The 10,995-nt window shown below is 63.3% G+C and overlaps 5 protein-coding genes and 2 non-coding genes across 8 annotated transcripts in view; 2 read left to right on the top strand and 5 right to left on the bottom strand.

Moving 5' to 3' along the window:
• The first annotated feature begins 28 nt into the window (after nucleotides 1-28).
• H696_01812 (hypothetical protein) lies at nucleotides 29-1,483 on the top strand. The gene is made up of 4 exons (XM_009495718.1): nucleotides 29-223; nucleotides 351-429; nucleotides 614-725; nucleotides 879-1,483. Exons 1-4 carry the CDS (start codon nucleotides 97-99, stop codon nucleotides 1,353-1,355), a joined length of 795 nt encoding a protein of 264 aa, XP_009493993.1. The 5' UTR covers nucleotides 29-96; the 3' UTR covers nucleotides 1,356-1,483.
• A 63-nt stretch (nucleotides 1,484-1,546) lies between these two features.
• H696_01811 (thymidylate synthase) lies at nucleotides 1,547-2,938 on the bottom strand. The gene is made up of 3 exons (XM_009495717.1): nucleotides 2,259-2,938; nucleotides 1,858-2,128; nucleotides 1,547-1,760 (listed from the first exon to the last, which is right to left on the bottom strand). Exons 1-3 carry the CDS (start codon nucleotides 2,830-2,832, stop codon nucleotides 1,640-1,642), a joined length of 966 nt encoding a protein of 321 aa, XP_009493992.1. The 5' UTR covers nucleotides 2,833-2,938; the 3' UTR covers nucleotides 1,547-1,639.
• Nucleotides 2,939-3,960: 1,022 nt separating this feature from the next.
• H696_01810 lies at nucleotides 3,961-4,033 on the bottom strand. The gene has a single exon. It is a non-coding gene; the product is annotated as a tRNA-Glu (tRNA).
• A 974-nt stretch (nucleotides 4,034-5,007) lies between these two features.
• H696_01809 (hypothetical protein) lies at nucleotides 5,008-7,356 on the top strand. Its single transcript, XM_009495716.1, has 4 exons — nucleotides 5,008-5,271; nucleotides 5,425-6,400; nucleotides 6,511-6,599; nucleotides 6,708-7,356. The coding sequence occupies exons 1-4, from the start codon at nucleotides 5,113-5,115 to the stop codon at nucleotides 6,747-6,749; spliced, it is 1,266 nt and encodes a 421-aa protein (XP_009493991.1). The 5' UTR covers nucleotides 5,008-5,112; the 3' UTR covers nucleotides 6,750-7,356.
• H696_01808 (hypothetical protein) lies at nucleotides 7,313-8,772 on the bottom strand. Its single transcript, XM_009495715.1, has 3 exons — nucleotides 8,612-8,772; nucleotides 8,210-8,469; nucleotides 7,313-8,067 (listed from the first exon to the last, which is right to left on the bottom strand). The coding sequence occupies exons 1-3, from the start codon at nucleotides 8,743-8,745 to the stop codon at nucleotides 7,601-7,603; spliced, it is 861 nt and encodes a 286-aa protein (XP_009493990.1). The 5' UTR covers nucleotides 8,746-8,772; the 3' UTR covers nucleotides 7,313-7,600.
• A 1,094-nt stretch (nucleotides 8,773-9,866) lies between these two features.
• H696_01806 overlaps nucleotides 9,867-10,995 on the bottom strand; it is a 7,691-nt gene continuing 6,562 nt past the window's right edge. Inside the window, exons 8-9 of one of the 2 annotated variants that reach the window (XM_009495713.1) lie at nucleotides 10,327-10,892; nucleotides 9,867-10,243 (exon numbers count right to left, since the gene is read on the bottom strand). In XM_009495713.1, the coding sequence (XP_009493988.1) occupies nucleotides 10,471-10,892 (422 nt within the window). In that variant the 3' untranslated portion in view covers nucleotides 9,867-10,243; nucleotides 10,327-10,470. Of the gene's footprint in view, nucleotides 10,893-10,995 lie in introns of both variants that reach the window. The other variant, XM_009495714.1, reaches the window with a different exon arrangement.
• H696_01807 lies at nucleotides 10,144-10,217 on the bottom strand. The gene has a single exon. It is a non-coding gene; the product is annotated as a tRNA-Ile (tRNA).

Below are 10,995 nucleotides of genomic sequence, written 5' to 3'. Positions count from 1 at the left end.
CCTCCTCCTTCTCCTCCGCCTTCCCCCCCCCCCCGCCCCCTCGCCTCCCCTCGAAGCCCGCCACTCGTCGCTCCATCCCCTGCCCCTCTTCATACCATGGCCGACAAGCGGAGGATCTGTGCTCCGATCGATACGGTTCCCCCCGTCGGAAACCCCCGGCAGCCCTGCACCGCGGCTTCCGGTCGCCTGGGCGGCCGCGATGCCATGGCCGTTCGGCCAATCTGTGCGCCCTGCTCGTCTCCTCGCCTGCACCAGCTTGTCCGCCCACTCGGCCGCTGCCCCAGCCCCACTCGCCCTCTGACCCGCTTCCTCTCCGATGCCATCCTTTTTTTTTTCTTCCCAATGACCAGTCCTTGAGACCGATGTCAATCCCCAGGCCACCGGATCTAGTCTGCTCGAGATGAATGGGACAAAGGTCATTTGCTCGGTGTACGCGCTCCACACACACACACACACACACACACACACACACACACGCGAACACTGCTCCTGTCCCATCCCGATTGTGCACCGGCCACCCTCAAGCCCATGGATGCCACCGGTACCGGTGGCCGGCTTCGGCATCTGACTCTACCTCCTGCATTCTCTCGACTCTTCTCTCCCTTTGGCCCAGTTACGGTCCTCGCCAGTCGCACCGGCGCCAGCCCTTCCGCGACACCGGTGTCATCGATGTCGAAGTCCTGACGTCTCCCTTTGCCGGGACCCATCGTCTCGCCCCTGGCAAGGTGCGCTCATCGCATGGGCTTGATATCCCCCCCCCCCCCTGCCTGGCCCTTCCCATGTCGAGGCAATGCACTCCGCCCACTTTCCTGCCATCCGCCCATGGCAGCATACAAATGAGCTGACCCGTTTCCCGGAAATGCCACCGCCACGTGCAGAACGCCCAAGATGGTGAGCTTGCTGCCCTTGTGGAGCAGGCTCTCCTGCCGTCCCTCCGCCTCGACACCTTCCCCAAGCTCTCGGTCGACATTTACATCGTCATCCTGGAGAACGGGGGATCTGTCCTGCCGGCTGCCATCAACTGCGCCACGGCCGCCCTGGCTTCGGCCGGCATCCCCATGAACGACCTGGCCATCGCCTGCAACACTGTTTCTATCGCTGCCTCTGCTCCCGCCTCGGGTGCCGATCAGTCGCAACAGAGCCTCTGGATTGATCCGTGCCTGGAGGAAGAGGCATCGCCCGATCTGGCCGGCAGCATGCTGGTCACCTACATGCCCACACTCAATGAGACGTCGCTCATGATTTCGACCGGCTCCGCTCCGCCGACCCAGGTGACCGAGGCTTTCCACACCTGCCTGGCCGGATGTCTCAGCCTGCATAAGACCATTGTCGAGTGCCTGACGCGGGACGCCTGAACGCGTCTGCCTGCCATCTTCGGATCTCCCTCCCTTTCTAGCTCTTCCATAAACACCTGCCCTCTGCTTCTCTCTCCTTCTCTTTCTCGCCGCCCCGGACCATCAACACACACACACACACACGCACACACCTGCATTGTCATTTTCCAGGGTGAAATTGGATGCTATCTATTTCTCTGTATGAGACTGGGGGCGGGGGGGGGGGGGGAAGAGGAAAAACCATAGGATAGTACATTGAGGGGGTCCCCGCTCAGGAAGGGAGGTTAATGAGGAGCGTTGACCTTTCAAACAGCCATATCCATGCTAATCCGAGGGTGCGGGTTGTAGCCGATGATCTCCAGATCCTCAAAGGTGATGGCGTTGATGTCGGTGGTGGTGGTGTTGATCTTCAGCTGGGGGAAGGGACTGCATCGGGGGGTGGCAGACCGGCCCGAGTGCCAGGACGAATCGAGTCAGCGGGTGGTGAAGCAAAAGGAGCATGGTCGGAGAGGGTGAGACGCACCGCGGCTCGCGCTTGAGCTGCTCCTTCAGCGCATCAACATGGTTCTTGTACACATGGGTGTCACCCATGATGTGGATCAGCTCACCCGGCCGGAGGCCAGTGCAATGGGCAATCAGGCACGTCAGCAGCGCATAGCTGGCGATGTTGAATGGCACACCGAGCCCAAGATCACACGAGCGCTGGTAGAACTGGCAGGACAGCTCGCCACGCTCGATGTTCACGTAAAACTGGGCCATCAGGTGGCAGGGAGGGAGAGCCATCTCGGGAATGGCTGGGGGATGATATCATCAGTGTCAAGGCAGAGATGGAGGGAAGAAGAGAGAGGGAGGGAGGGAGGAAACAAAGATGGAGACCCAGATGGGGACAGCGAGAAGGGCAGGGAGTGGGAGAACAGTGCGCACCCGCGGGATTCCAGGCCGAGAAGAGAATGCGCCGGTCGGTGGGGTTGGTCTTGATGGTCTCAATGATCTGGGCGATCTGGTCGACGCCCTTGCCGGTGTAGTCGGTGTCGGCGTCCTTGTACTCGGCGCCAAAGTGCCGCCACTGGAAGCCATAAATGGGCCCAAGGTCCCCCTCGCGCCGGTGGTGCAGCCCTCGGCTGTCAAGGAACTCGCGGCTGCCATTGCCGTCCCAGATGTGGATACCCTTCGCCGAGAGCTCCTTGCCGTCGGTGCGCGCGCCGAGGAACCAGAACAGCTCTTCGGCCACACCGCGCCAGAAAACACGCTTGGTGGTCAACAGGGGGAAGGAATCGCGCAGGGAGTAACGCGCGCTGCAGCCAAAGAGAGCCAGTGTCCCGACGCCGGTCCGGTCATTGCGCGACTCGCCATACTCGATCGCTCGCTGGACCAGATCCAGGTACTGACGCTCCTCGTGGACCGGCTTGGAGGGAGACATGGAGGCAGGAGGAGCGTCTTCCTGGGAGCTGGCCATCTCAGCCGAGTTGCGATCCGGCAAAGGGGAGAGGCAAGACATGTGAGGAGATGCTCAGGCAGGGATGGGCGGGGGGAGGACGGGCAGAAAGAGCGGGAGAGGAGGAACAGGCACAGCCAGGGGACATGAGCTGGGGCTGTAAAAAACGTGGAAAAGCGATGTCTGCTTGCGGGTGGCTGCGACATCCGCCCCTTTGTGTTCCCCCCCCCCCCCCCCCCCCCCCCCCCCCCCCCCCCCCCCCCCCCCCTACCCCGAGGTCGCGCCTGGCAGCTCAAACCCGAGGGGCATGGCCTCCCCGAGACTGGGGCCGCATTTGTCGAAAAAGGTGCGCCCGGTAACGGCCTCATGTCAGCTGATCTGGGGCCGTGCATGATCCACCATGAAAGCCCACAATCAGGCTGCTGTGCTGCCACGGCGCCCCGACCGGTCACCCACCCAATCGGTGTGCCCCGCGTCGGGGGCAGCCTGGACGAGGGCGAATAGGTCGCGGGGATCGGGGAGCTAGATCCGGCACAGAGCACCCATTGATGGCGGACAGAAAGACCACGGCTCCGGGCTGCTTACTAAGTACGCACGCCCAGGTAACAGCAGGGAAGGGTGCAGAGACAGGAGGGGAGGCAGAGGAGGGACCAGGTAGGAAGGGGGGAGGGGACCTGCTCACAGAGAGGGGGCAAAAGCGTGTCTGGATCTTGGGGGCTCTTTGCCGGCCCTTGCGCCGTTGAAAAGGGGGATCGGGATCATTGAATTCAAAAGGGTTTTCCTGTTTTGGTGGAGCATTTTTGCTCCAAGGTTTCCCCCCCCCCCCGTCTGCTGGCCGCCCCCGAAAAACGGCATATTGCCGAAACAACACTCCCTAGCATGGTGCCCCGCCGACAGCGCGGCCGCATCTCCAACAGGCCGCCGATGACTGGAGTGACACACATGTAAATGTGCTGATATGTGGGGCAGCGGTGGGGAGGGGGGGGGGGGGGGGCATCTTTTCTCGGCAGTGCACATCACCATCGGTTTGGTGGATTGGTGGTCGAAAAACGCCTCGGATCGCGACGCCAGCGCCACGCATGGCGTCGTATTCCGGTCCCCGGGACCCAGAGACCGAGTCGGCCCAGCTCAGGCGGCTATGGTAGCCGCGGGGCTGGCGGGGCGAGGTGGAGCAAAATGGAATAAAATATATTCCCATACCGGGACTCGAACCCGGGTCTCGTGGGTGAGAGCCACGTATCCTAACCACCTAGACTATATGGGAGTTGGAATGATGTATACATCATTGCCATAAAACCTAACCTTATTCTGGGCCCCGCGGGGAATGAACAATTGGCACCGCAGTTCGTACGCCGGCCGTCGCGCAGCCCATGGCAAGGGAGAGCCAAGACCGGGCGGTTTTTCCGCCCCACGAGAGGGCTACGCGCGGCCCCGTACACGCACAGACGTACTCGCCCATGCAAGAAGTACGCACGGGCGCGCCCCCGCAAGTTCTGATGGGGGCACTCAGGCGCCCATACGCATGCTGCCAGCCGCCTCCGGGGTGGGCCCCAGTACGGGCGGGGGGATCAGGACAGGGGGCGAGCATGGGCAGCGCGGGACTCTGCCTGGCGGCCCCACAAGTGTGTGGCCCCCCGCACCTCGCTAGAAAATAGGAGAGCCGCGCCCCTTCAAGCGCGTTAATACGCGCCTTCGCGCGACGCACGCGCCGCGCACAGGGGCGTCTTCTTAAGGGGCTTCCGGGCCGGTCGGGTCGGTGCCCCTGTTTTTTTCCCCCCCCTCCCCCGCGCCCACCCCCGCGCCGTTGACTGTCCCCACCACCCCCGGGGGTTGCCCCCGGCGCAGGGGAGCCCCTGAGCAAGTGGCCGCGAGGACCAGCAGTTTACCACTGGCCTCGTGCCGGCTGGCATGAAAGAGGGGGAGGCTGTTTCGGTGGCTGCCATGGATTTAGGCCGGCCTGGCCAATCCCCGCGCCCCGGGGTTCGGGGGAGATGGGGGCCAAGTCCCCCCCCCCCTCCTGGTGCCGCCCTCCCGCCTCGGGCCATCACAAAGGAAGGGGGAAGAGCCGGGCGGCGGAAGGGGGGGGGGGGGGGGACGGTTGGAGATCTGCCATTTTCGGGGCCCCTCCCTCCTGCCTGATGCTTCACACCCGATGCCAGCCTCTCCCCCCCCCCCAGCGCCTCCCCCGCCGCCCACCTCCTGCCCTCTCCCTTCCTCTCTCTCTCTCTCTCTCCGCCCCTCGCCCGAGCCCTCCTCCCCCCTTCTGCCTCATCCATCCACCCCTGCCCCCACCCGCACCCGACCCCGCACGTACGAGAGAGAAAGCGAGCGAGGCGCACAAAGATGAGCTCCTCCAGCTCGGGCTTCGTGCCGTATGTCGTGGTCGCCACGGCTACGCTCATTTCCTACGATGCCGATGGCGTCCAAGTCCCCTTTTCCATGGAGCCCGGGGAGAAGATCACAGTCCTGGACAATAGCGGTGCCCGCCCTGGCATGTGGAAGGTATGACCACGTCCTTCCTGGGACTTTCCCCTTGTCGCTCGGCCTGCCTGTTCGCACCTCCACCCGCCCATTCTCCCGGCACAACGCCCCTGCTTCGGGCCGTATTCACCGGTACATCAACCTCCCCCTCTTACCATGCGCCCCGATACACAGGGCATCAATGCTGCCGGCCATGTCGGCTACTTCCACAGCTCCATGGTCAACAATCAAATTGGCCCGGCAAACCCGGCGGCCTCCGCCGCCTCAGCCGCGGACCCTGCCCCTGCCGCGGCTCCAGTCGACCTGGTCGCCACCCCCACCTCCACTCTCTCGTTGGATTTGGATAGCGGCTCCTCGCAGCCCGGGTCGCCGAGCCTCGCGTCCACCGGCGGCCGGCAGAGCGGCCTCAAGCGCGCCCTCTCCCGGCGGACTCGGAATGCCGGCGGCTCGACCATCGTCCCCAATGTCTCCCTCACTCTCGATGGCCGGATCACCGCCACGCCGGTTACCCCCCTGCAGACGGCCGCCGGCGATCCGGGCGCCCTGCAGGTTTCGAGTGATATCCTCCTGCCGCCGGTTGACGATGACCTGCCCGAGGTGACATCCGCCCCGCCGACCAGCGCCCCGGTCAACCTGGCCCCCATCTCGCCGCTGGATTTGGATGTGTCACGACTGGCCGGCAGCGACACCGGGCAGGCTTTGTCAACCCCGACGCGGGCCCTCTTTTCGACCTCCAACTCGCCGGCCCTCCTGCCGACCGATGGGCCCGGCTCGGCAGCGCCACTCTCCCCGCCGGAGTTGATCGACACGGCGGCTCTCAATGGCAGCACCGCCATGTCGGCCGGCTCCCCGGGCGCCGATGCCGCTGCCGACCAGTGGTCGCCCCCCGGCTCGCCGGCCCAGCTGCTCCTTTCTCAACACCTGTCCAAGCATTCGGAGTCCGACTTGGAGGACATTGCCTCGGCCACCATGGCCGCCATGGCGGCGGCTGCTGCGGCGGCCCCCTCCCGCAAGCATGCCCCCTCGAACTTGACCACCTCAACTCGCTCGGCGCGCAGCCTTCCCACTGATATCGCCCTTTGGACCGTTCCCATGGTCAGCTACTGGCTCCGGGCCAATGGCTTTGAGCAGCTGGCCCCGCTGTTTGCCTGTGCGTCTTTTTTCTTTTCTTGCACCCACCATCCGCATTCGCGCCGCCCCCATCCCTGGCTAACGGCCATCCATGTCCGCATTTGCCCCATTTGCCGCCCTCGCGCCCAGCCCAAGATATCAATGGCGAGGCCCTCCTTGAGTTGGGCTATTCCGAGCTCTACCTGCTTGGGATCACCACTCCCCATGCTCGGACCAAGGTACGCACCGGAGCACCCACCCCGTTCAACCGCTCGCTGCTTCTCCTGCATTCCGCCACACATGCCGCATCTTGGCCCACACTCCCTGACACCCATCCCCCGTTGCAGCTCATGAACACGATGCAGCGCCTCCGTTACATGGGGGCATAGGAGGGGTGATCGTGCAAATCCGGCAGGAAGACCATCCACAAGAGGCCGCGGCCATGGATACCCGCGCCATGGGCTGCGCCTCCCCCTGAAGGCCTTTGCTGTAGACATTTGGCCGCACGGGGAGTTGGACTTCCCCCAAAGCCGGCTCCCACACTGTCCCCCCCCCCCCCTCTCCCCACTCCCCGGCAAATGCCAAGAATAAGAGCACATATGCCACACCTTGGCACAAATGCCGACCCTCCTACCCTTGAACGGAGTCTCCCCTCCCATCCTCACCTTCTTTGCGCTCCTTGACCAATTGCCCCTCCCCTTGCTCCCCGCTCTCCCCCTACGGCGAAATGCCGAAGGGGGGCCGGACGGAGCGCACCCACACAAGATCGGGCTGACGGGGGGGGGGGCTCCCTTTCGAGCATTGCTCAAAGGAATGGAAAAAAAAACGGAACCACTTCTCTCTCTCTCTCTCTCGGCTCTGAGAGCGTTTTGTACATTATATACCACACATACACAAATATATAAGCAATAAAAAAAGGGCGCCATGGTACGGACAAAGGGAGGGGGGAGAAGGGGACATAACACAGTGTATTCGGACGCGCGGCCGAGGGAAGGGGACTCTGGCACGGCGGCCCCGAGCCCGGGACCCGCCCGGGAAGGAGGGGGGAGAAGGAAGACACAAGCGTCTATCTCTCGAGAGAACACAAACGCAACCCCCATCATCAGCCCCCGCGCCGCACACACATATGTGATATGCTTGCACAGCGAGGAGAGATGGAGAAAGCAGGGAGGATATACGAGAGAAGGAGAGGAGGGGGGGGGGAGAGGAAGACGGCGCGACAGCACCAAGCACCGGATGCTTAGCAGTCGAAGCTCTTGACACCACCACGGGGCTTGTACTTCTTGGCCTCCTCCAGGGTGCGAGTCTGCCACCAGATGGAGCCGGCGGCGGACTGGTCACCCTCGCGGGCGGCACGGCGGACGGCCGCCTCGGCAGTGATGAGGGCCTGGTTCAGAGGGAGCTGATCGGCGGAGTAGAGCTGCTCAAGCTCGTTCTTGGCCGCGTGCGCGCGCACACCGGACCCCTCGGCCGCCTTCATGAGCTCGGCCTTGCGGGCCTCGATGGCGTCGATCTCCTTCTGCACGGCCACCAGAGCCAGCTCGGCCTTCTTGAGCAGGTCGTTCATGGCCTGGGGGCGCTTCATCATCTCGGCGATGGTCTGCTCATAGTTGAACAGCAGGAACTCGACCAGGGTCAGACGCTTGGTGTTCTCGGAGTTGATGGCACGCAGGACGTCGCGCAGGTCGCAGGCGGTGTGGGTGAGCTCTGCATTGGGGCGGGTGGTCCGGTAGAGAGGGGGTCAGGATGGGCGCGAGCCAGGGCAGAGAGCGTGGAGAGGCGCAAAAGGCGCAGAAGGCGCAGTTGCAGTGCAAACGGCAGCGATGGTAGCAGCGGCATGGAGACGCACCGAACTTCTCGAGGTACATGTGGGACTTGAACTCGTCGAGGCTCTTGCCGTTGGCGCCGTGCTCATGGTCGAGGGCCACAATGTTGTTGTTGAAGTTCCAGACCTCCTCGGCGCGGTCGGAGAGCTCGGGCCAGAAGGCGTTCAGGAAGAACTTGGCCTGGTCGGGGTAGGGAAGGGCAAGGACATCGGCGAACTCCATGGTGACGGTGGTGGAAGGGAGCGTGTGCAGGAAAAAAAAGGGGAAGCAAGGGAGACAAGTACTAAGAAAGGAGGGGGGTGAGCAGAAGGACAGGAGGTCGACGCAAATGGCAACATGGGCGGACGAGAGCCGCGGGGGAGCTCACGGCCGGCAGGAGGGGAAGGGGGGGGGGGGGCGAGGGAACAAAAGGGAGAGGTTCGTACAATGTCGGAGGGAGGGGGGAATAATTGCAGAAAATCTGTCTGCCCGCAGCGTCCCCGCCACACTGCCCTCGGGCTGGTCCTCTTATACGCCTCTGGCGGTGGGCACTGCTTCTCCCCCATTCCTCGCCATTCATCCCGCGTGGTGCGCTGCTTGACCCTCCCCACCCCCCGCATGCAGACAGGCGCACCCACACCCACACACAGACACACACCCGCGGAGGTACACCAAGGAAGGGCGGGGGGACACAGTCCTGACGGTCCCAGTGGCCGTGTGTCTGTTGCCCCCTCCCTCCCGAGCATGCCCCCTGGCTGGGCGGGGCTCATGCGCACATGGTCCTTCTGAGGAATTAAGAGTGCCCAGGAAGACAGAGGGGCACCGAGTAGAAAGGGCGAGACGGGGAGGCGGGAAAACGACAGAGACGAACCGCGGAATGTCCTCCCCGGAGTCGGGCGGCAGCGCAAGGAGCAGCCCGCCGGAAGCCCAGCTGGGATATGCCCCCCCCCCCCCCCGGCGACAGGGGAGGCTAGAAGACCACAGGCAAGACCGAGGTCCGGGGATGTGGTCGCGGGAGGAAGGCGGGACACACGCAAGTACACGCATACACGCATACACTTACCCGTACACATACACACACAAACACACACACACACACACAAGCACACGCACACCAGCCTCTAACTTGACCAGCTATCCTCAACCCTAGGACCGGACAGCTGAGCCAGCGATGCACACCCGGGCGAGCAGAAAACCAATCGGCCGAGGGTGACATTCAGATGGGTCATGGACACGGAGGGCGAGACACAAGGGAGCGCGGGCAGAAGGACGGCCGGCCGGGGGGGCCGGGGGCACGACAGGGGAGGCGAGGGGCCGATACCCCTTCTCTGCCCTGGCATTGAGGGAAATAACAAACGCCCGCCCGAACCACCAACCCCGAGATCTCCCTCTCACCCCTGAAAGCGGGGAGCCGAGCGAAGAAAAGAAAGATGGTCGGCACGAGGAGATCCCCATTGGCTGGCCCGAGGCTCTGGCAACGGATCCGACCCCAGCTTCGCCTCCTCGGGTCGGCCAAGGACTCGCACCCTGGCGTCCTCGGAGATGCGCCACAGAGGTTGAGATCAGGAAAATGGCCCGACAAGGGGACAACCGAGAGGAGGCGTGAAGAGCAAGAACAGGTACAGACCCACTTGCGCACTGCACAAGCACACACATGCACACGCCCACACACACACACGCACACACACACACACACAGACACACACACACACACACACATTGTGAATCACTGCGCCCGAGCACCCCCCACAGCATCAAATCGATTTAATCCCGCCATTATTAAATTTCCAAATGCGTGGCCATCCCGTACCCAGAGGAGGAACGGAAGAGAATGCCTTTGCCGAGTCGGATGGCGCATTTTTGCCCGGGTCCCGGGTGGCATGCGTGCGCATGCCCTGCAGTCGCGTAGCGTATATTCAGGAATGCACCTCACAGCAGAATGAAATACCATTCAGATTGAGAGCCCCAGGAAAAAGTTTGGCCCCAGCCAGGATCGAACTGACGACCTTCGCGTTATTAGCACGACGCTCTAACCAACTGAGCTATGGGGCCTGTGCTAGGAGCCAACCGCCATGCGTCTATGAGGTGTTTTTTATGGTGGCCGTCAGGAGGAGGTCGACGAAGAAATGCCCAGGCGAGGCGCCATCTCCTGGACACGCACCAACACATACACACACACGCACACAGAAAACGCCTGAGATGCAGCCTAACCTATTCCTTCCAACGGCTGAGCAAGAGTTGGTATGGCAAAGGGCATCAGCATTGGGGGCGCTGGGAGATCGGCTTCCCTGTTTTATCTGTCGACTTACCGCCCGCTAGGGGGCACCCCCCCGCGCGGGGGTGGTGCGCCAGTGGTGGCACCGTCGGCCGTCCCGGGAACAGCAGTTGTCGTCGCCGTCGTCGTCGTTTTTGTCGTCTGCCCAGTGGTGGCTCCATCCAGAGATAGGGCCCGATAGCCCCACTTGGACATTTGCTCATTGATCCAAAGGGACACCAGGGTGACGGCCTCATGCGCCTCGGGCACCACATCCGTCATATTGAGGAACCCGTGGGGCAGCCGGGGACGAATTGAAATCTCCACATCCTGGTGGGACACCTGCTGCAGGCGGGTATACAGATGGATCGAGTCGTCCAGGAGCGGATCGAACTCGCCAACCACGATGCGCGTCGGGGGGAACTCCGCCAGCGCCTGATCCGGCGCCAGGAGGGGAGAAATGAAGGCCGACTCTGGGGAAAGCAGCCATCCGTGAAAGGGCGCGGTGTTAGCACGGCGAAGCGGGGCCCCTTCCCTCATGCTCATGGATGTGTGTGTGTGTGTGTGTGTGTGTGT

This window comes from Fonticula alba (genome assembly GCF_000388065.1).
Source record: "Fonticula alba strain ATCC 38817 unplaced genomic scaffold supercont2.2, whole genome shotgun sequence".
In the NCBI taxonomy this organism is placed as follows: domain Eukaryota; order Rotosphaerida; family Fonticulaceae; genus Fonticula; species Fonticula alba.
This window is presented reverse-complemented; position numbering and strand designations above follow the sequence as displayed.